Raw genomic sequence first — 23,563 nt, forward strand, 5'->3', positions numbered from 1 at the left:
GACTGGACCCTGTGAGCCAAGCCTGACTGCTCTTTGCTTCCTTTCTCTGGGCTGCTGCAGGAACTGGTGAGTACCCCCAGAGCAGCCGACACTGACTGTAAGCTCTTTGGGGCAGAGACTCCGGCTGTGTACACAGCATACATTTAAAGCGTGTTCCTCCTCCCCGCCTTGCAAAGAATCCTGGGAATTGTCATCTACCCCTTCACAGAGCAACAATTCCCAGCACCCTTAACAAATCACAGTTCCCAAGCTTATTGGAAGTGTGGAGAAACATGCTTTGAATGTATGCAGGGCTGGGTGAGACAGAACTGCTTATAGGAAGATCAGAAACTGCCTTATGTTGAGTCAATTTGTCTCAGAAGCATCCATACTGCCTGGCAGTGGTTCTCCAGGGTTTCAGACAGGGGTCTCCCCCTGCCTTACCTGGATACGCTGGGGATTGGACTTGAGACCTTGAGACAGGCAGATGCTCTGTGACGGAACTAAGTGCCTTCCTCCCCTGGAAAGCCACTGCCAGTCATAGTGAAAAGGAATAGCAGGCCAGGTATGGTCACCTCTACAAAGGATAATGCGGACCTGGGGAAATGGCAACTAAAAGGACAAAAACGCCAAGCATCTTTCCCCATGATCATTTTTAGTTAGGTTTTTTTGGGTGGGATGCAAGTTAAGGGAGGATACGGCTGAGAGGTGTATATGATTAAGCATGGTGGGCAGAAGTTGTAGAGGGGGATGTTTTTCTGCCTCTCTTAAGACACACTTAAACTCGTGGGCATCCCATAATTGCCACACCATGACTCTGAATGTTGGCAGATTCGGGGCAGGCAAAGGAAGGACTTATTCACATGCCGCGCAGTTCAACTGTGGAATTTGCTCCCCCAAGGGACAGTGATGGCCACCATCTTGGCTGGCTTTAAAAGGGGATTGGACCAATGACTGGAGAAGGATGCCAATGGTCTCTGAATACCAACTCCTGGGAATTGCAAGCAGGGAAAGAGAGCTTGGGTCCTCTTTGCGAGTTTCCCAAAGGCATCTGCTTTGGCTGCAATAACAGAATGCTGAACTTTGTGGGTCTTTGGCCTGATCCAGCATCCAGGCTCTTCTGTTCTTCACATTCAATGCATGGCATCTCCCGTTGAAAGGATCCCAGCGGAAAACCTCTGCCTATGGCCGTGGTGAGCTGCCAGCAGCAGGAATAGGCAGCATTGCTCTAGTCTAGAATTTGGAACCAACTTTCTCCCGCCGCCGCCACAGATTGCAGCTACAGCTGTCTGGCGTGTACGCTTAAAATGTTTGCTTTCTGCCAAGCGGAAAGCTGAGGAAGCTTTCTATTTGGAAATGCAATCTGCTTGCGTCCCGGACTGGAAAGTATCCAGATTGATTCTAGCTTTTCTGGGTTTTACCATTGTAGAGGAAACTCTATGAGCTGTCTCCAGTATTAGTTCTACTCAGAGTAGATCCATTGAAATTCATCAGCATGGCTAAGAGCTTATCCACACTTCCTCTTGTCCTGCTGCTCCTCCCTGCCCCACCCCCAGCTTCAATTCGGATTCCCCCCAGATTGCTGTTTTCCCTGATATATCGCTAAAGAGCAGCTTTTTGCTTGGAAATGAGTGGGGCTGGGGGCAACCCATGCTTTCTAGGCAGAACACCAGCGGAAGTGTGGATGAGCTCTAACTTAGGTCCATTGATTTTAATAGGTCTACTCAAAGTAGAATTTAGTTGGTTCACACCCTATGAGTTTATTCTACAAGAGGGAGGAAAACCAGGGCAAACAACCCCTTCCCCCTTCCTGAATCCTAAAGTTCACGCAGGAGAAAAGGAATCAGATGGAATCTGAGAGGGATTTCCAACCAGTGATGTATTCGCTAATTTGCTAGACCTTGCAATTTAAAAAAAAAATTGAATTACGTGTTCTCAGCGACCGTGTTTCATGTGCCGTTTAATGGCCCGCCATTAGGTCTCAAGTTTGGGTCCTGAAATTTCAGGGTATGGGATGCTCTAGACCTGGCAACACTTGCCCCACATAGATATGGCACAGAAGGACTGCTGTCAGGGGGAGAAAAGAGATGAGGTCAGTGTGAGTCACTTCCAGAATGTAACACCCTCGCCACCCATCTCTCATCCCTTAGTGAGCCAGCACCATGTGTGATGACGAGGAGACAACTGCCTTGGTGTGTGACAACGGCTCCGGCTTGGTGAAGGCCGGCTTTGCCGGGGACGATGCTCCCCGCGCTGTCTTCCCCTCCATCGTTGGGCGCCCAAGACACCAGGTAAGGAAGCGGTGGCTGCAAGGCTCTGTTTGGTCCCCACTTGCACTATTCATTTAAAGCAGAGCCCTGCCACTAAAGTCACAACTTCCCTGCAATAATCCCGGGGAGTTCAGTTTGTGAAGGGTGCTAAGAATTGTTAGGAGAGACCCTCTTCCCCCTTGCAGAACCACAATTCCCAGAGCTCCCTGATTGGCTGTTAAAGCACTCTGGAAATGGTAGCTTATTGTGGCATTCATGGTGATTTGTGCTTATGGTGTTATCAGGGCGGTTATACAAACGATCTTGCTTTCAATCGTGTTTGTGCCTGCCAAGGTTTTGGGGAAGCCACACTGCTTCGTATCCAATCAATACACGTTCCGTAACTTCCCCCTGCAATCCTGTATCTTTTTGTATTACAAAACGTACTGTGGGGAATTGTTGTGCCTTTCCATACAGCAATAGCATGTTATCGTTGGCCAGGATGGTTTAACAACCAACCCTCCTTTTCCAGGGAGCTCTGGGAATTGTAGCTCTAGGAGGATAGTAGAGGGTCTCCTAAGAACTCTTGAACTTCCAGGTTTCTTTGGGGCTCGAAGCCGTGACCCTTGAAAGTGATGCGGTGCTGCCTTCAGTGCAGTCTCTGCTGCTCCCTAGGGCAGGAGTGAAGTTTCTGGAGAAAGAAAGAAGAAGTGCTGTTTCACACGCCACAGAGGAGGCAGCGATAGTCCCCAATTTAGCTGGCTTTGAAAGGGGACTAGGCAAATTCATGGAGGATAACACAAGCGATGGCTCCTAACCACAATGGCTATGTTCTCCCTCCACGGTTAGGGGTCTCCTTAGCACCCTTAAGAACATGGGTAGGCAAACTAAGGCTCAAGGGCCGAATCTGGCCCAATTGTCTTCTCATTCCGGCCCGCGGCCGTTCCAGGAATCAGTGTGTTTTTACATGAGTAAAATGTGTCCTTTTATTTAAAATGCATCTCTGGGTTATTTGTGGGGCAACAGAATTAGTTCATTTTTCTTCTTCAAAATATAGTCCAGCCCCACACAAGGTCTGAGGGACAGTGTGCTTCTATTTAAAATGCATCTCTGGGTTATTTGTGGGGCATAGTAATGTGTTCATTTCCCCCCCTTCAAAATATAGTCTGGCCCCCTACAAAGTCTGAGGGACAGTGGACTGGCCCCCTGCTGAAAAAGTTTGCTGACCCCTGCTTAAGAAGCTTCTCCCAGTCAGCGAACATGATGTTATGGCCTATGTCTTGTGCCATGACTCTTAACTTGGTATCTTAGCGCCTTAAATATACGTGTGAATGTGGCCCTTGAGGATACATTGCAGACCAACTAATAAAAGCTGAATTATGTGCGGGCGGTTGAGTAGGAAAAACACCACCACCAGTTTTAGAAAGCTTCAGAATGCACTTGCAAACCCGCCCACCCCACACCGGTCTGGAGGGGGACAGCCTAAGGAGAGAGCAAGGATGTGGGTGGCCTTCCCTTTGGAGTCCTCCACCACCAGCCATGTATATGACCTTACAGGCAGCCTGTCGGAGATCACCCCCAGAACAGCAGGGGTCTCCCTGACAAATTCCAACCCAGGCAATTAAGAGATCATTTGCCTCTTGGCTTTCCAATGGGATCCTGTTTCCTCCTGAGGTGAAGTTATGCTCTTAAACAGCTGCTAGACCAAAGCTCAGAAGGCAAAGAGCATTTGGGAGCCAGGGCATAAGGGTCAAGGGCAAGGGGAGAAAGAGAGCCTGTCATGTCCTCCAACATTTCTCCAAGGAAAATAGGGATGTCCTAGTCAACAACAACAACAACTTTATTATTTATACCCCTCCCGTCTGGCAGGGTTGCCCCAGCCACTCTGGTGGCATCCAATATATATAAAAAACAAAAACAAAACATTAAACATTTTTTTAAAAACCTTCCCTATACAGGGCTGCCTTCAGATGTCTTCTAAAGGTTGTATAGTTACTTATCTCCTTGGCTTGGGGTTTGCATAACTCCATCCCCTCCAACATTTATCCAATGAAAATAGGGACGTCCTAAGGAAAAGCTGGACATTCCGGGATCAAATCAGAAACCAGGACAGCTTCTGTAAATCCAAGACTGTCCCTGGAAAATAGGGACACTTGGGGAGTTTGGTCTCCCCCCCCCCTCTCTCTCTCTCTCACACACACACACACAGAGGATGCTTCAAGTTTCAGACACTATGTTTATTGAGCCTACATCCTGATTTGCTTTGTACAAAGTTCCGTGGGGAGATGTATTTTGGTAGAAAGCTGCGGTATAAATTCCAACAATAACAACAATAACTAACAATAATAATTTCAATATTATTGAGTAACAAGGAGTTACTCAGCTGAATATGAGTGTAAAAAAAAGGACAAGAAATTATCAGTTATTTAACTTTTACTGTCATCCTAATCTTAGCTGTATAATTAATTGCTATTGCAGTAAGAACATAGAGACAAAATAAGTTGCCTTCTACAGAGCCAGACAGTTGGCCTATATAAACAGTTGTCTTCACTGGCTGGCAGCAACTTTCCAGAGTTTTAGGCACGCAGTCTCTCCCGGCCCTGCCTGGAGATGCCACAGGGGAGTGAACCTGGGACCTTCTGCATGCCAAGCAGGTGTTCTGCCACTGAGCCACAGCCCTTATTATTGCCTAGAAGGGACAAGGCACCCAAATGACTTGGCCGGCCTTGAATGCTCTGTACCCTTTTGGGCAGGAGGAAGCACCATTCCCTGCTCCCTTTAAGGGGATGATTGGGGGAACAGAATCCAGATTGGAGGGCAGTGTTTCTACCCCCCCCGGAAAAACCCCACCTGTGTTTATTTTGCTTGAAATTAAGCACCAGAAAGCCTAGGGAGGATTAGCTGTGGTGACCAGCACCCACTGGGGCTAGAAGGCAGGGAGCCCAACAGTGGCTGGAGCCAGAGCCAATAATAATAATAATAATAATAATAATAATAATAATAATAATAATAATAATAATAATTTATTATTTATACCCCGCCCATCTGGCTGAGTTTCCCCAGCCACTCTGGGCGGCTGAGCCAATGGCAGATGGAGCCAATTAATTCTGGTTTTGCCCCCATCCTTCTCCCCACTGCTGCATTCTACAAGGGCCACACAGGGGCCACACAGAGACTAAGGAGGCAGAGCCACCCCCTGGACAGGACAGGTGAGGGCTGGACCGAAGACAGGCTGGTTTGGCAACAGTCTAGCTCTCCCTAAAGGACCACCCTCTCTTGAGTCCCTGCTCTCGCTTGCTTCCAGGGCGTCATGGTGGGCATGGGTCAGAAAGACTCCTACGTGGGAGACGAGGCCCAGAGCAAGCGAGGCATCCTGACCCTGAAATACCCCATCGAGCACGGCATCATCACCAACTGGGACGACATGGAGAAGATATGGCACCACACTTTCTACAACGAGCTGCGTGTGGCCCCTGAGGAGCACCCCACCCTGCTCACCGAGGCCCCCCTCAACCCCAAAGCCAACCGGGAGAAGATGACCCAAATTATGTTTGAAACCTTCAACGTGCCTGCCATGTACGTGGCCATTCAGGCAGTGCTCTCTCTCTATGCTTCTGGCCGTACCACTGGTAAGTGTGTATGTGTGCATGTCTGTGCGTGCTGTGGGGGGGCCGAAATCAGCAAAATTGTTGGTTGACCCCCCCCCCTTGGGACCAAGAGGCAGGGGTAAACATGTTTTCGATGGATTAATGAATGGCATGAACATGCCAGCTGCTTCCAGACCAGCTGTTTATTAAGCACTGGGTAGCTTAATAAGTGGGTAGGTTAGAGGATGGGTAGGCAAACTAAGGCCCGGGGGCCAGATCTGGCCCAATCACCTTCTAAATCCGGCCCGCGGATGGTCCAGGAATCAGTGTGTTTTTACATGAGTAGAATGTATCCTTTTATTTAAAATGCATCTCTGGGTTATTTGTGGGGCAAAGGAATTCGTTCATTTTTCTTCTTCAAAATATAGTCCAGCCCCCCACAAGGTCTGAGGGACAGTGGACCAGCCCCCTACTGAAAAAGTTTGCTGACCCCTGGGTTAGAGTATGGTGCTGATAATGCCAAGGTTGCAGGTTCAATTTCCGTATGGGACAGCTGCATATTCCTGTATTGGAGAGGGCTGGATGAGATGACCCTCTGTGTCCCTTCCAACTCTATGATTAATTCATCCTGACTTGTTTGCAGGGAGATTGTGGGCTGTTTAATGAGCAATTTACATTTGTTGCTCCTCTTGCTTTCTTCCTCACATTCATTCCTTGCTCCGGCTACTTTTGCCTCTGGCCCCAAGACCTCCAGAAAGGAACGAGGTCCTCAGACTAAAAATGGTTCCCCACCTCTATGCTTTGGCAGGGGTCGCCAAACTTTTAGGACCAGCGGGTACATTTCATTTGTGCCAGTCACAAAACAGTAGCTACTATGCGTGGGTGGGGCATAACACAAAATGGCTGCCATGGAGAGTGTGCCATAACACAAAATTAGAGAGACCGCCACCCCTGGCAAACATGAGAAGCCAGCTATGTCCTGCTGGTCCTGATTCTGGAGATCACGCAGTATTGATTTTACACACAATCACATGCACAATGCTGCTGTTTCTGTCTAACAGGAACATAGAGCATTCCTCAGTACCAGGGAAAATATACAAGGTGACCCCACCACTCTTGTTTCTTATAAATTGCTTAGAAGGCACATTTGACCCCTTGCTTTCTAGGAGGGCAAGAAAGCTCAGAGGCTGGAACACCATGGTACTTGTGTGGGTGCTGGGTTGGCAACCCCTGCTCTAAAGTATTGTGGCAAATGTTAACTGGCAGCTATCTGGCATGCATTCACCACATAAGGCCAGCCAGGCTAAAAGCCCCCAGCCAAGAGGCTGTCTTGTGGGACACCTAGCAGCTTCCTCTCTCTCCAGCTCCCTACCAACTCAGGTCTCCTCTTCTGTAGGAATTGTACTGGATTCTGGAGATGGCGTTACCCACAACGTCCCCATCTATGAGGGCTACGCCTTGCCCCATGCCATACAGCGCTTGGATCTGGCTGGCCGCGACCTCACCGACTACCTGATGAAGATCCTAACCGAGCGTGGCTATTCCTTTGTCACCACTGGTAAGAGAACTGCTACGTGGTACCGCTTTAATTCTTTAGCCAGTGTCTGCTTGAGTCTACTCCCTGCACCGGCCAAGAGCATTGTTCATGCCATTTGAAAACAAATGCCTTAACTCTGACCCCATGTGTGCTATACACATACTGTAGAGCAGTATCATACCGCTTTGAACAATCAGGGTTTCACCCAAAGAATCCCGGAAGGTGTAGTTTGTTAAGGATGCTGAGAGTTGTTAGGAGACCCCTATCGCCCTCACAGAGCTACAGTTCCCAGAGTGGTTTAAACAGTCAATCCTTCCTCCCAGGGAACCCTGCGAATTGGAGCTCTCTGAGAGGAACAAGAATATAATGAATTGAAAAAGATGTTTAAAATAATGTTTGTAAAAAACAACAACCCAGAACTTTTCCTTTTTTGGGAACTATAGAGACAGAACTACCCAAACTGTATAGAAATTTATTCATGTATGCGACTACAGCAGCAAGAATGTTACTTGCCCAAAAATGGAAAGAAGAATTCATCCCAGCAAATGAAGAACGGATGCAAAAACTTACGGAATATGCAGAAATGGCAAAACTTACCAGGAAAAGAAAACAAAACAGGTTAACAATTTTTTTATAAAAGAATGGAAATGGTTTATAGAAACAAACAAACAAACAAACAAACAAACAAACAAACAAACAAACTGTAAACAGATAAGAACATTGGCTGGATTATTGTAATAACTTGCAGTTTTATAAGAGTACATCTTTAAAGTACATGAATAAATGAGCAAATTAAGTTAATTTGGATATGCCGAAAATATTAAAAATAAATTTAAGGAACTGCAGGAAGAGTGGGAAGGAAGTCAAGCTTTGAAATGTTAAAATGATTGTAAAATTATTGAAATGTATAAAACTAAAAATCATAAAAAAGGAATCTCCTGGCGCTTCTCAGCACCCATAACAAACTGCAGCTCCCAGGGTCCTTTGTGGTGGGGCCACGACTGTTCAAAGCGGTATGATAGTGCTTTAAATCTTGAGTGCAGATGGAGCCTACAGCTGAGCGACAGAACCAGTTCTTCCAAGCTGTGGGCTTCCTCTAATGGATCAAATCCTTCCTGCCTCCCCGCAGCTGAACGGGAGATTGTTCGTGACATCAAGGAGAAGCTGGGCTACGTGGCTTTGGACTTTGAGAACGAGATGGCCACCGCTGCTTCCTCCTCCTCCCTGGAGAAGAGCTACGAGCTGCCTGATGGGCAAGTCATCACCATTGGCAACGAGCGTTTCCGGTGCCCAGAGACCCTCTTCCAACCCTCGTTTATCGGTGAGAAAGTAAGAGCGGGAGCACAGGAGACCTCTCTAGCGGAGACTGCTGCCCCACAGCTCCTATTATGCCAGACCATGGGCTCTGGTGGCTGTGGCTGAAGGGCGTTGGGGGTCTAACAGCATTTGGAGGGCCCACAGACTGACCCAACCATGGGGCTTATAGGTGGGGCAGGGTAATCTGCAACTGGTGGTTTTGTTCTGGAAGAGTGAGGGGTCTGGAGTACCTGAGAAGTCAGTTGCAGCCATAGGTGAGGGATGGGGAGCTTCTGCAAATGTCATCAAAGCAGAGGCTTGCTGGCTGGGGCGGCAATTGAGAGATGTGTGAGGGGTTAAGGCATGTCAGTGGCAAAAAGGTCAGTCTTCTCCTTTGAGACCGCTCAGAAATGTCACACTGGTTTTACTGATGGCGAAAACGTTTACTGACACACGTCAGGAAGTGCAGGGAGCCCAGGGTGGGCGTCTTGATGATACCAGCCTTGACCAGAGAGGGGGGTATCAGGTAGACGCATTCCACTTACGGATTAGGGCCGAGGCTTTTGCAGCGGGTGGAGAGGAACAGCTGATCGCGCCAGGACAGGGCTCTTCGATGCTCTTTTTTCTACCCCAAAAATAGACAGGGAAGCGGCAAAATTCCAGGATAGTATCCTCCTTCTCCTAAATGGAAGGGGAAGCATGACCTCCTGCTAAGCAGCTGCTGTAACTTGAGGCCATCACAAAATCCTTTGACTTTTGCCCTTGGCGAAGGATTCTTCTCTGTGGGTCTCCTCGCTTTAAAAGATGTTCGAGCCATTCTTTCTTCAAACTCCTTCCGGCCTTGCAGCACCAGGTGCAGAAGAGATTGCAGGATGTACCCGGGACTAGCATGACAAAGCAGCAGTATGGGCTGTTTCACCTTATTAAAATCAAATCTGGAAGATACTGTGTTCTGTCTCTAGCCCTAATGGGAGCTCACAAGGCCCGTAGGAGCCGGAAAAAAATAAAATAAAACTTGCTTAAAACTAGGCAACTTAGCAATTGCCCTAATAAAGGCACTTCCTGGGAGGTCTTTGCGCGTTGTTGTTTTTAGTAGCCTCTTGGCAATTGCTTTTTCCTGTTGGTTTTCTACTAGGCTAGCTCTCTCTGCTTCTCGTCTGCTGACAGCCTCCACGGTTTCTGTTCTGGCTGTGGAGGCCAGGCTGATCCATCCCTCCTCCACTAGCCTGTTCGCTTGCACAGAATTACTTGTCGCCTGTGGGGACCAGGCATGGTAGTTAAATGCAAGGCTGAGCAAGATTGGCTCTCAGAATGAATACAACCATGCCTGTCACGTGCAGAATTACCATTAATTGCCAGCCCTTCACCCTGAGGTCCCAGGGCAGTTTACAGCAATTTAAAACGCAACATTGTTTTGTTGTTTAGTCGTGTCCGACTCTTCATCACCCCCTGGACCAGAGCACGCCAGGCACTCCTGTCTTCCACTGCCTCCCGCAGTTTGGTCAAACTCATGCTGGTAGCTTCGAGAACACTATCCAACCATCTTGTCCTCTGTCGTCCCCTTCTCCTTGTGCCCTCCATCTTTCCCAGCATCAGGGTCTTTTCCAGGGAGTCTTCTCTTCTCATGATGTGGCCAAAGTATTGGAGCCTCAGCCTCAGGATCTGTCCTTCTAGTGAGCACCCAGGGCTGATTTCCTTAAGAATGGATAGGTTTGATCTTCTTGCAGTCCATGGGACTCTCAAGAGTCTCCTCCAGCACCATAATTCAAAAGCATCAGCCTTCTTTATGGTCCAGCTCTCACTTCCATACATCACTACTGATGTATGGCACATACAGGGCACCCAGGATGGACAGGTCATAGTGGAGAGTTTTGACCAAATGTGATCCACCTGGAGCAGGAACTGGCAAGCCACTCCAGTATCCCTGCCAAGAAAACTCCATGGACAAAGATAAAAACGCAACATTAAAAACAGTTTATGGCAACTTGGTATCACAAAAAACAAGGTGGTTCCTGAAAATACACACCTCAGGTGTCAAAGGTCAGGGTAAAGATGTACCTCTGTTTAAGGATACACCCTTTTGTGCCAAATATAGTCAATTAGCATTAAATTAGCCATATACCCTGCTCCCCAGATTTTGCAATCTTGCTCTTTTTTTTTTTAACCCAGGCATGGAGTCTGCAGGCATCCACGAAACTACCTACAACTCCATCATGAAGTGTGACATTGACATCCGTAAGGACCTGTACGCCAACAACGTGCTCTCTGGCGGCACCACCATGTACCCTGGCATCGCTGACCGTATGCAGAAGGAAATCACCGCCTTGGCGCCCAGCACCATGAAGATCAAGGTGAGACTGGCAAATAGACAGCAGAATTATTAACATTTGGCATTCTATTCCAACAGATAGGTAAGAGGAAAGCTGTGATAGATTCAGAAGTTACTGGGGTGTTTGTGTGTGTGTGTGAGGGCAACCAAGATGATCAAGGGTCTGGAAACAAAGCCTTATGAGGAGCACTTGAAGGAGCTGGGTATGTTTAGCCAGCAAAAGAGGAGACTGAGAGGAGATACGATAGCTATCTTCAAATATCTTAAGGGCTGTCACAAGGAGGAGGGAACATGCTTGTTTTCTCCCTGTATTTAGAAACCTCCAAGGAAGGAGAGTCCACCACCTCTCGTAGGAGTCTGTTCCACTGCTGAGCAGCTCTTACTGTCAGAAAGGTTTTCCAAATGCTTAGTCAGAATCTCCTTTCTTGCACACCTTCCAGCTTGTCAACATCCTTCTTAAATTGTAGTGCCCAGATGATCCCCTTGTTGGTTCTCCCACCTTTTGGGAAATTGTCAGCAACGCAATGGAGGAATTTGTCAGACCTTACACTCTTGGCAGAGTTTGAGTCCCAACAGATATCGGGGAAGTTGGAAATTCCCCCGATTACTATTTCTCTCCTTTTTGAATGTTTGGTAATCTGCTCTAGTAAGGCATCATCCACCCCTGGTTAACTTTCTCACTTCCTCCCTTTAGATCATTGCTCCTCCGGAGCGGAAATACTCTGTGTGGATCGGCGGCTCCATTTTGGCTTCCCTCTCCACCTTCCAGCAGATGTGGATCAGCAAGCAAGAGTATGATGAAGCCGGACCATCCATTGTCCACAGGAAGTGCTTCTAAAACGTCTCTACATTACCCTCCCTGGCTTCTCCATTTCAGGTTCCAGCTGCTGTCCCTTCCTCCCAGATTTCATGGTGGTGCTTATGCCACTGGCTCACACTGCAAGAGCCATTCCTCCTCTTGACTGCCCACCTAACCCCAGCCCTGAGAGGTCTACTCATGAGTATAATGGAAAAAAATATTTGCAGAAGGCTCTTCTGCTCCTCAGGGTCTTATTTCCATGGAATCATCCCTTCTGCACCACCACATATGGTGCTAGTGTCTCAAGTTTGAGTATTTGTCATTACTCCCTCTTTTCTCTCCCCTTCCTGAAACCTTAAAGAATAAAGCAGTTTTACAGTAGAATACTGTGGCTCAGTGTCTTCTGGGGCATTCACAAGACTGGCCCAAGATGTTTTCCTGCTTGAGGTGAAGCAGCAAATGGGCTGGTCTTGTACCAAAGGTCAGTCATAAGAAGGGCGCTGCTGGATCAGGTCAATGGCCCATCTAGTCTAGCAATGAGCTTTATGGCTGACCAGGAATTAGAATCTTTGGCTTCCAGCTCCAACACTTGAACCACTACACCAGGGATTCCCAAACTGTGGTCTGCGTGCTTCATTCAGGTGGTCTGTGGCATTGTGTGGCCTTGTGGTTGAAGAAAGGAGATAGTACATCCATCACATTCTATATGTATACAGTACTGATTTGCAAAGGTATTTTTATTGCTCCCCTGCTTTCTTATATTACGTTTTACCGCATTACGTGGAATACGTGTATTACATTCTATGGAATTCAAACTGCAATACACTAAAAGACAAGAAAGAAAGGAAGCAATGAAACTGCAGCTGAAAATCGTACAGTATCTAGTACAGCACATGAAACTTGATGCAACAGGCAGAAAACCATTTAAGTGGTGCCTAGAACTGGACGCAGTACACCAGATGGGGTTCTGGCCAAGGCAGAATAAAGTGTACTATTGCACCCCTTGATCCGGACACTATACTTCTGTTGATGCAGCCTAGAATTGCATTAGCTTTTTTTTGCTGCAGCATCACACTGTTGACTCGCATTCAGCTTCTGGCCTGCTAAGGCTTGTCTCATTTCAGCTGAGAGTTCCACAGAGTTGGGACCACAATACTGAATGCACAGCTTCTGAGCTGGGCATCTGAGCCACCAACAGTCTTCCCTGAATATCACAGTGATCAAGGGGGAATATAAAGGAATCAAGTGGTCTTTAATGGCCTTTTATCCTTGGGAAAGGATGGAAACTGCTCAGATGGTTGAACTAATGAGCGCTTATTAAAAAACCGTAGGGGGAAGGGCCAGGTTGCTTCCAAACATCCCAGGATTTGTACACTTGAGACATTTGAGAAACACACACAGCTAGAGACTGAAGTAAATGTTTATTTTCAAACATATGAATAAAACAAATACCAAAATTAAAAAGTCAGCTTGTTCCCTTTGATTCTGGTGAAAATATTTGCCAAGAAATGTAATTACCATAGAAAATTATTCTAAAAACATTTGGGGGGACAACCCCCCAAAAAAACCACAAAATAAAGAGGGCAAATGAAGGGGGCAAAAAGGACACTAGATACATAGAAGTATACAGTGCAGAGTTTACAACTTAATATTACAAAGCATGCCAGATTTTTTGGGGGTGGGGGGAAAATAAAAATACAAGTGAGAGTCAGCCACACTCAACCACCTTTTCTTGATACTTTGGAATACAGAAAGAGATCCACGTATAAGGTAACAAAAACAAAAGGTTAATATAGCAAACTGCAATTATCAATGGATTTTTGCTATGGGGAGGTAATATCCAGAGAACTGTTAGCTTATCTACTGTTCAAAAAGTCCAAAAGAGCTAGAAGCTTCGGAGACTGTCCCTAGCATATCAAACAAAACAAAAATGAACACGATAGCAACTTTTCCCTTGGTAATAATTTTTTAAAAAGCAACAGAGGGGCTTATCTAAGGAACATGGTTGTTTTTTAAACAAAAAAAGGGATTGTTTTGTGTTAAATGAGGCCCATTTGTTTCCACACCCTGCTACAGGTGATTACATGAGACCAGGATGACATGGTCATGCCAAAGAGTGAAGTTGACTCCACAAACTTTCAGGGGGAACAGTGCTAAGATGAGTAATGCCCCATCCAAGAGAGGGGAGCGGAATAGCTCTCTTTGCCTTGGTCCTGCTCACAATGGAGCAGATTAGATTAAAGACAGCCACACAAGGCTGAATTCTGCGTCTCTTGTTGCCCTAGGCCAGGGCGGCATGTTCCTGCATAAACAGGAGAGTGCATTAAAGAGCCTCCGACTGCCACATGGGAGAAAGACATGCCAAACCCACGCAGGGGAGCCAAGTGTTCTGGAAGCAGCAAGTGCTCAAAATTGTGTGCTACCCCCAGCAAAGTGAGCGCCCCTTCAGTTAGGGCGCCCAGCCTGCCTGAGTGGTCTATCCTCCCCCACAGGTGGCATTTGGACCCACTGCCACAACTTCACTTTTTCATCACTTTGTATCTAGAAGGCACACATTTCCTGGGAGGTGAGAAGTGGCAGTGCCACATCCCAAAACCGTTTCACAGCAGGATCTGAGGTCCTCCATGTGTTACTGGACTACAACTCCCACCAGCCCTGACCAGTGACCACGCATACCTGGGGCTCTTGGGAGTTGGAGTCCAACCAAATCCAGACGGCCACATGCTCCTCGTCCCTGCCATAGAGTCTGTGACACATTGCTGTCTATTCTGTAGCTGTAACTGCCCCTTGATAAATGAGAGGTTGCAGAACGGGCACCAAGCTCATGCAGACGTCTCCTGGCTGAGTCTCCATCACTTCCAGCTGGGGGTAGGGAGATGCCTGTTAGACTGACTGAAAGCAGTGCTTGCAATGCTCTCAAGTTATCACTGGTCCATGAGCCTTTCCCCAGTGCTGACAACTGAAAGCAAAGCGAGTTTCTCCAGGGAGAAGGGGTGCAAACTAAGAAACAGTCTGAGACTTGCAGCTTGTCTGTCTGTCTCACCATGCAGGCACTCTTGTCCCTGTCAATTCTGCAGCCAGGAGTGAGAAGACACAGTGGTAAGATCCACTTGTACCCCGCCTGCAGATCAATCTTGGAAAATCTGATCCCCAGATGCTCACAACGTTGGCCATCGCTGCTCCAGCCCTGAATGATTCTGCAGCCTGAATGATCCACACTCACACACAAAAGCCTGCATGCAACTCACTCCTTGGCTGTAGACAATGCATTTCTACAAAAATCTAAGTATGAACTTGTGGGGGTCCGATCCAATCTCCAAGAGAGGAAAAACCACTGGCAATCTCTCCATTTGGTAAGATGCAATTCAAGTAGCAGGGCAATTTTTAATTCTTAAAAAAGAGGCTTGGGGCCAGGGAAAGCCAGGATGGTGTTTTCCAGATGTTGCTGAATAATCCTCCCTGATTGTAGGTCATGCTGGCTGTGGCTGATGGGAGGTGGAGTCCAGCAACATCTGGGGGAGGGGCACTCACACTGGCCACCCCAAAGTTCTGGCATTTAAAGGCTCAAGAGTAGGAGCACCCATTTTGCACCCCTTCAGAGGGAACCAGAAAAAGGCAAAGAGGCACACCCTGAGACAGAAGTGAGGTCCTGAGGTTGTGCGGCTGGTGCAAGAGGCTCCATTTTGAGCAAAGGGGAGTTATGGGATGGATCACTTGCACCACCAGCATTGCTACAACAGAGGAGGACCAACACTGGGAAATACAACCCAGGCAGTTGTCAGCAGGGCCTGGTGCAGCATGCAACGACAGAACTTGGGACGCATGAAAGCTATTGGCGGTTGCCTGGCAACCAACAGCCACTCTCTTCCCAAAACTGCTGCTATGTTGCAGCCTCGATTGCTAAGGAAGCCTGTGGGAAGAGCAGGGCCAGGCCAGTGATTGACAGCTACAGCAGGAGGACCTGGCTGGTCAGTTCTCAACACCTCAAATGAAGCTTGTACACACCAACACACCTCACTGAGGCAAGAAGGGAGTAAGATGTCATTTCTGCACAGCAAGACATAAAGATGGGAAAACGACACTACACGGTGTTAAAAAGCTGGCAACTCAAGATAATTAACTGAAGGCAAAGGCTGTCCCTTCTGATGATGAAGCATCAATGCAAAGCCAAGGCATTCAAGAACATCTTTAAAGAAAAACCCAAACCAGAACATCCTCGCTTCATAATATACAGCAGGGATGAGGAACCTATAGTTTTCAAAATGGGTGTTTGGGCTCCAGTTCCCATCCTCCCCAACCACTGCCCATGCTGGCTGGGGCTGATGGGAGCTGGAAACCAATAGCAGCTGGAGGTCCACAGGTTACTCACCCCGCTACACAGGATTCAGAAATGCCAGAGCTGCCTGTTTCCCAAAGACCCAAAAGGGTGAAAGGCCCTGAACAAACAAAAATGTTAATAGCATTTGAAAAAAATAAATCTCTTGCACACTTCCTTCAACTCAGCCTTTTGGACACAGGAATAGCAAATTCAGATATCATTGCTTCGAACTCTTGCAAGTTTTCTCCAGGTGGTTTGTCTGTGCGCAGAAAGTCACCTGTGTAGGTCACTGATAGCTTGATTTGGCTTCTAAGGTCCTCTAAGGACACAGCCATATGGGACTCGCCAGCAGCAAACTGCAGAAGCAGAACATCTGCATCAATATTTCCCCCACCCCCCACGTATAAACAAAAGGGAAGTGCTCCAGGCATGATCAATGCAGAACATTAATCAGGGTATGATTCTAAAACCTGTACAAATCTTTTCTCCTCCCCTCCCCTCTCCCCCCATCAACCAAAAAACAACAGGTGGCTGCAACATACACCCAGGAGAAATCCAAGCAACAGGATGGAGTCAGGCAAGGTTTCCCCAGGTAGCCCATGCAGGGGACCACATCCAATTTGATACACATTGCAGTTTTGTGGCAAAACAGCAGTCCAATGTAACAACCGAAGAAAGGAGAGGCACAGATCAATGCAGGTGAGGAAAGGTCACGTTTCTAGATCTGCTACTCCAATAAGGATTCTGTAAAACTCACTCCCTGCACCTCTTCAGCTTGGAGGAAGAGAGCTATCCCCACCATTCACTTGGGGATTTAACTATTTCTTCACTGTAGCAGCGTGAGCTTAACAAATAAGCAAGCAAACCCTGCTGCCCAGATTCATGCCTTCGGATCAAGACTGTAAGTATGCAAGATCTAGCACTAGGTCTGAGACTTAGGCATGACTTTGGTTCCCAGAGCCTCCCGTACGGAGGAAGATCTTCCATCCTGGGATTCAGGATGCAATAAAGGAGTCTTGTTTGTCCTGGCTTGGGGGTGTACCAAGAAATGGAGGAAGTGGGGAGGTGGGGGGCAGGATCAGGCAATGGAAACCAAAGAGAAAGGCAGGGTTGTGTGGAGAGAGCCGGGTTCTTTCTCAGGAGTGAAGGACAACCTCAATGGCAGCAGCCTCCGCAGTGACCACCCAGGTGAGCGTGCTGGCTCTCGCCAAACTTTGTTCTCCGGCTGAGGATCTCGTAAGAGCAGTCATCCCCGCAGCAGCCAGACATGCTGGGTGAAGTATCATCGATTTCAAACCTGCAGGGGCAGAAGTGGTGGTGGTGAAGGAGGAGGAGGAGGAGGAGGAGAGGAGATAGAGAAAAGTGTCAGGTGGCATTTGCATCAATGCTTAAAATGCAGCCACATCTGTGCAACTGGAGCTGGCCTGGCCCCTTGGCGTGGTCTCCACAAGCAACTGATTGCATGAAGAGTCTATTTGTAGAAACAGGGCAGCATCAGAAGAAAAGAAAACATGTGAGGAAAGCCCTGCTGACCAGACCAAAGGCCCAGGATCCTTGTTTTACAGTAGCCAAGCAGATGTCCCAAAAGGGAGCCTGTGATCAGGATCAGAGAACAGCAGCAACTCTCCCCACTTGTGGTCCCCAACAAAAGATTTTCATAGGCATACTGCCTCTGACAGTGGAGGGAAGACTGTGACTAATAGCCTTATATTCCATGAATTGCTCTTATTTCATGAACTGCTCTAGTCCTGTTTCAAAGCTTTCCAAGTTGGTCCAGGCCATCACAATATCTTGTGGGAAGCTGGAGTTATTTGGTAGTTTGTGCTGTTGTTGAACAGTGCCTGCTGCCCTTGGCCTAAGAAAGGTGTGGGGAACCTCGGACCTGCAAGGCCTCCTCTCCTGGTCTCATCTCCACCCAGCAATTAGACCGGGGGGGGGGGAGCCTTCTACTGGAACCAGTGGGAGCTTTCTTTCGATTGTTGAAGGAGGAAAGGAAGCAGGAAAAATGGATGATCTGCCTGGAGACTGTAGCTGGGAAGGGAAGGACTAGGTGTGTGGATGTATAGGATATATATGGGCACACCCACTTTGCTTTGGCCCCACCCACCTCCGGCATGTGGTCTCCCAGAAGGTTAGCCATCAAGGAATATTTTTCTGAAAAGGGCTCTGCGCCCTTTGCTCAGAGAGGGACAGGGAACCACTGGCCCTCTACATTTTGTTGGACTCCAACCCCCATCAACCCCAGCCAGCATGCCCAGAGGTCAGGGATGATGAGTCCAGGAACATCTGAAGGACCACATGCTCCCCATCCCTGGCCAAAGGGAGTCAAAAAACCAACTATCACAAGGGTAGGAGAGGGGCATCTCCCCAAACCCATCTTCTTCTGGTCTCTACTTCAGGTGAGCAAAAAAGAAGTAAATGAAGTCTTACTGTAACGCTTCTCTGAAGAACTGGTAGGCCCCATGATTGTGTTTAAATACTGTTAACATGACTTTCTTCATCTGTGTACTAAGAGCCAGGGAGAAGACAAGGTCAGCATGGTATGAGGTCACAAGAAAGAAAGCAAAAGCAAAACAAAGCTCCTTGCACTTTCACAGTAGTCTAATTTAAATTAGTTCCAATCCCATGTAAAAATTGAAATTATCAAATAAATACACACACGTGTCTGTATATTTGGGGATGGCCATCTTCTCTTAAGCCAAAGTTTGAAAGTGCATTTGTTATAGAATTGGATCCTCCAGACAACTGCCAAGTTTTAGCAGAGCTAACGCAGTACTAATTAAAACAGAGAGCATAATCTAATGACTGTACCCAATGATGGTCTACTCTGAGTAGGGCTCATTCAAAAGAATGGACTTTATCAACTTTGGTTTACTAATTTCAGTGTGCCTACTCACAGTAGGACTTCACTGGATACAACCCTAGGTTTTAAAATCCAGACATTTTCAAAGAACACAGGAAGCTAGCTAGCAAGACAGCAGTTTATAGCTGCACGTTCATCTGGGAGCAATTATCTTGCGCGCTCACACACCTGTTATGTGCAAATCAGATGATGCCGATGATTATATTAAAGCGAGATTGTAGCCTAGGGATGGGAAATCTGTGGTCCTGCAGATGTTGTTGAACACCAACTCCCATGATCTCTGATGGGGCTGATGGGAGCTGGAGTCCAGCAACATTTGGAGGGCCACAGGTTTCCCTATCCTAACACTAGTCTTTACAACTACCAAAGGAAGCTCAAAAAGGTGTCAGAAGGGATTGATGAAGATTTAGGGAAGGGTGCTGCTCAGGAATTTCATCACCCAAGGTCTTCAGAAGGCTCCAGTTCTGGTCCACACTAAATTCGTTGCAGTGTGCTTTTTATTTTACAGTGGTACCTCGCAAGACGAATGCCTCGCAAGACAAAAAACTCGCAAGACGAAAGGGTTTTTGGTTTTTTGAGTTGCTTCACAAGACGATTTTCCCTATGGGTTCGCTTCGCAAGACGGAAACGTCTTGCAAGTTTGTTTCCTTTTTCTTAACACCGTTAATACAGTTGCGACTTGACTTCGAGGAGCAACTCATAGAACGCGGCGTGGTAGCCTTTTTTGAGGTTTTTAAAGACTTTGGTGATTTTTGAAGCTTTTCCAAAACTTTCCCGACACCGTGCTTCGCAAGACGACAAAAATCGCAAGACGACAAAACTCGCAGAACGAATTAATTTCGTCTTGCGAGGCACCACTGTATTTTAATGCAAGCAAAATAAAAATGCCTAACTTGATACATACAACATGCAGAGGGTTGTATACAACGCTAGTTCTACACAGAGTAGACCCCCTGAAGTTAATAGACAGGAGTAATTTAGGATCATGAATTTCAGCTGGGTAGAATTTAGCTGGATATGGTTAAGAGGTTAAAAACAGAACCATCTGAATTCACACTGGCCTGGTTCAGACAACAGCACAGCAAGTTCAAACCGTGGCTTACCAGGAACTATGCAGCTGCTTTTCTTCTCCCCAGTCGTTTTGAGCACAAACCCTGGCAACAGCTCAAGGTTAAGCTCTCTCCTCTCACCAAGCTTGAGTCCCAGTTCAGATAACACACTAAGCCAAACCTTGGAGTGGCAGTAAAAAAGAGCAGGAACAAGCAAAGCAGCAGCAGCAAGCTTATGTCTGGAAACCTGCATGCTTGCACGAACCTGGTAATCCATAGTTAGGGTGGTCATGCAACTCAGGCCATTATATGTCAATCCTTGGTATCAAGATATTCAGGGTTTGTTAGGGGTTTTTTAATGGGGAGAGATTAGCGACTCCAAGTGGGCATGTTTAGGACTGCAGCTTCAGACAGCTAGAGAGAATTGTAATTCAGAGGAAGAGGGGAAAATAGTGCACTTACCTGTTCGCCACGAGCTGTAGGATCTGTATGAGAAATTTGCCAAGACCTTTCCTTCTCACTTTGCTTTCCAGCTGTACTTCGTAGCTGAGGAGGAAAGGGTGAGCTTCAACATGCAATTAAAGAACACCCAGGCCTTGAAATCCCCCCACAAACATTGCTGCCCTGAGCTGCAAAATTCCACCCCCACCCCCATTCAGTCTTTCCCCACAGCTTCAGATGACATAATGGATGCAAATGGCTTTCAAACTCTCAGAGTAAAAGGAAAATAGAACTATATAAGCACTAAACAATGATTATTTAAAGCCACAACTGATTTGTAATGTTGCGTTCACCCCTTCCCTTCCACCAGTTTGGCAGCTGCAAGAACACAGCCCTTCAGATTTTGCACCTGGAATAAACGCAGCAGTTTACACACATAAATCAAACAACAAATCTGTGCGGATTTTCATGGAAGATAAGGCTTGGAAGGCCATGCTCCATAGTTGGAGGCAATGTCTTTCTGAATACCAGTTTCTGGAAACCACAGGGCAGAAAGTTGCTCTTGCGCTTGAGTCCTGCTTGTGGGCTTCCCATAGGCATCCCTTTGGCCACTGTGAGAACAGAATGCTGGACTAGATAGGCCACTGACTTGATTCAGCAGGACTGTTCTTTATGTGCTTCTGTTCAGAACACAGGAAGCTGTCTTATACCAGGCAAGGCTACACCAGAGTAGGCCATCTAGCCCAGTACTGCCTACTCTGATTGGAAGAAGCTGTCCAAGGCAGAGAAAGGTGTCTTCCGTCACCTGCTACCTGATCCTTGAAGCTGGAAGATGATGGAGACTGAATGCATCATATGGTCTTCCACAACCAGATGACCGCCAGGCATTTTTTAATACAACTCTCACTAGGCCCAACCAGTGTGACAAGTGACGTAGGGTGATAGGAGCTGTAGTCCAACAACATCTGAAGGGAAGCAGCATGGAGAAGGATGGTATATATCAAGATTGGAGTTATCAGCATCCTCAGGGAAACCCAAGGTTTTTTTTAGGAGTCTTTAGAGACAAAAACTTAACAGACTAAAATGAATAAATCCCCAAACAGCTGAATGAGGATCAAGTAGCCAAGGAATATAGGAATGTTGTATGGGTAGGTGCAGAATGGAAAGGAACAACCTGAAAGAGGGCATGGCTGGCCTGCGCACTGAACAAGAGCACTTCACACTAACTTTTTTTGTGTGGGACATTACTGCAGTCAACCCAACAATTTGTGCTTTGCCAGATGGGAACATGAAGGAGCTGAGGCTCACAGGGCTTTCCCGTAAAATTTGCTACAGAAAACTCTGTGAGATTTCTTCCTTTGTCTGCTGTTGACAGGAAGCTGTAACACTATGTACTTCCTTCCTCCTTGGGGCAGACTCCTCTTTCTTCATTATGCTTCCAAGCTGGCCACACATACGTCTGAACTCTGCACTCTGAGCTTACCATTTTTGAACTTACATTTTGTACTTTTGTAACTCAGATGGTAGTTTTGCTGATGGTCTTGCTACTGTAACTGGTGATTCGAAACCTAGATTATGTAACTAATTACTACATTCATTTCTTCACAAAACAATGTGTGTGCGATTGTTATTTTAAGAGGGGACAAAAGGGTAGGTAATTCCAGGGAAAATACAGTCCATTTTAAAGCATTCTGGATTATTGTTTCAAGAAGTTAAATCAATCTTGTCTTAGTTTCCAAGTTTAAGCTGCAAAGGATGGTACTGTGCTGATCTCACTAATGTGAGAAAAGGAAGCAGTAATAACTAAACAACATATTCCCTCCTAGTGTCTAAACCCATTCTTACATTTTGTGTGTTAGTTATCGAAACAGCAGTGATTTACACAATAAAGGAAGCTTTCTGTCCCCAATTATATAGCTGGGCTGATACAGGATATCAATAAGCTTCCACTTCCCACATCCCTCTTCCTGTACCCTGCAAAATTTTGTAGCAGGTTTGACTTGTGTGCATCCTTCCACTCTGCTATGATCCACCTGGCCCTCCCCAAGTGCAGAATCTGAGGGCACTCCAAGAGTCCTGAAAATAAATATGAACGTGCCTAGCAGGAGACGTACCAATAGAGGACCTCATCCCCACACTCCACATCAAAGCGGAAGTGTGAGAAAGCTACGGGAAGGGAGCCGTCATCCAGAGCGATTAGGTACCAAGCACGGTCATCTGACATCTCATCTCGTTTCTCCCGGTCTTTCCAGCCCCACTCACTCTGCTCATACCTGCGGAGAGGAAGAGAGCATAAAAACCAATCGCTTCACACCCTCTCCTTACGGGAGAGCTCAGCCACCTGGAGATAGTACTCACCATAAGAAGCAGCCTGCATTGCTGCCTAGGAGAGGGAGGGAATCTCTTGGGTACCGGAGCACGTTCGGGACCCGTTCCCCTTCTCCACCTGGGCTTTGAGCAGCACCTCTGGATGGCTACCTAGCAAACTCTGCAAAGCGGACCCAACTCTATTAGCCATCAGAGGGGGCAAGAAGCTGGTTTGAAAGACAATTGCAAGATCTCTGTGACAGTTAGCAATGCAATTGCCTGATAGGCTCTGCAACCTGTTCTACTTTCTTTCTTCCTCGAATCCCTTACAGAGAAAAATTGTGAAAAACTGATCATCCTTACTAACAAAACAGCAGCCTCTGTTGGGAATCTCTGAAACACAGAATACTGAGTCAAGCCCTTGATCCATCTACCCCAGGATTGCCTATTCTGACTTGCAGTAGCTCACTAATATCTGGAGCACAATGCTTTTTTTTTTAAGCGGAGATACGACTTTTGGGGGATGGGAAAGAAAGTGAGTCATCCCCCCTGCTCTTGCACATCCCCACAACAGCTGGCAATAGCTCCCCACTGCCGCCCACTACCCCTGAGTGTCCCCCTTGGGCCTTACAAGGTCTGCATGTTTGTTTTGGTTAGTTCAAAAGCCCAGTCGAGTGTGGTCGGGTCCAAGCTGGAAACTCGTTTGCAGTCAATGGAGACGTTTAACCTGCAGAGAGAGAAAGGAAACGGAAGCCATTAGGTTTCAATATGCATAAATAGAAGTCCACTTTGTAGCTGAGTCCCAGGAG

General features: G+C 47.1%; 2 protein-coding genes across 3 annotated transcripts in view; one reads left to right on the forward strand and one right to left on the reverse strand.

The window, feature by feature from the left end:
• LOC309520863 (actin, alpha cardiac muscle 1-like) lies at nucleotides 1-13,743 on the forward strand. Of its 2 annotated transcripts, XM_082202822.1 has the most exons (7): nucleotides 1-66; nucleotides 2,130-2,270; nucleotides 5,533-5,857; nucleotides 7,212-7,373; nucleotides 8,482-8,673; nucleotides 10,818-10,999; nucleotides 11,672-13,743. In XM_082202822.1, the coding sequence occupies exons 2-7, from the start codon at nucleotides 2,142-2,144 to the stop codon at nucleotides 11,813-11,815; spliced, it is 1,134 nt and encodes a 377-aa protein (XP_082058948.1). In that variant the 5' UTR covers nucleotides 1-66; nucleotides 2,130-2,141; the 3' UTR covers nucleotides 11,816-13,743. The 2 variants fall into 2 exon arrangements, with proteins under 2 accessions (XP_082058948.1, XP_082058949.1); XM_082202823.1 differs by lacking the exons at nucleotides 1-66; nucleotides 2,130-2,270 and adding an exon at nucleotides 3,713-3,769.
• NAA40 (N-alpha-acetyltransferase 40, NatD catalytic subunit) overlaps nucleotides 13,456-23,563 on the reverse strand; it is a 15,253-nt gene continuing 5,145 nt past the window's right edge. The window contains exons 4-8 of the mRNA XM_082202848.1: nucleotides 23,386-23,481; nucleotides 22,562-22,720; nucleotides 20,469-20,552; nucleotides 18,525-18,602; nucleotides 13,456-17,391 (exon numbers count right to left, since the gene is read on the reverse strand). Of these exons, the coding sequence (XP_082058974.1) occupies nucleotides 17,250-17,391; nucleotides 18,525-18,602; nucleotides 20,469-20,552; nucleotides 22,562-22,720; nucleotides 23,386-23,481 (559 nt within the window). The 3' untranslated portion in view covers nucleotides 13,456-17,249. The remainder of the gene's footprint in view (nucleotides 17,392-18,524; nucleotides 18,603-20,468; nucleotides 20,553-22,561; nucleotides 22,721-23,385; nucleotides 23,482-23,563) is intronic.

This window comes from Podarcis vaucheri (assembly GCF_965113315.1).
Source record: "Podarcis vaucheri genome assembly, chromosome: 16".
In the NCBI taxonomy this organism is placed as follows: Eukaryota; Metazoa; Chordata; class Lepidosauria; order Squamata; family Lacertidae; genus Podarcis; species Podarcis vaucheri.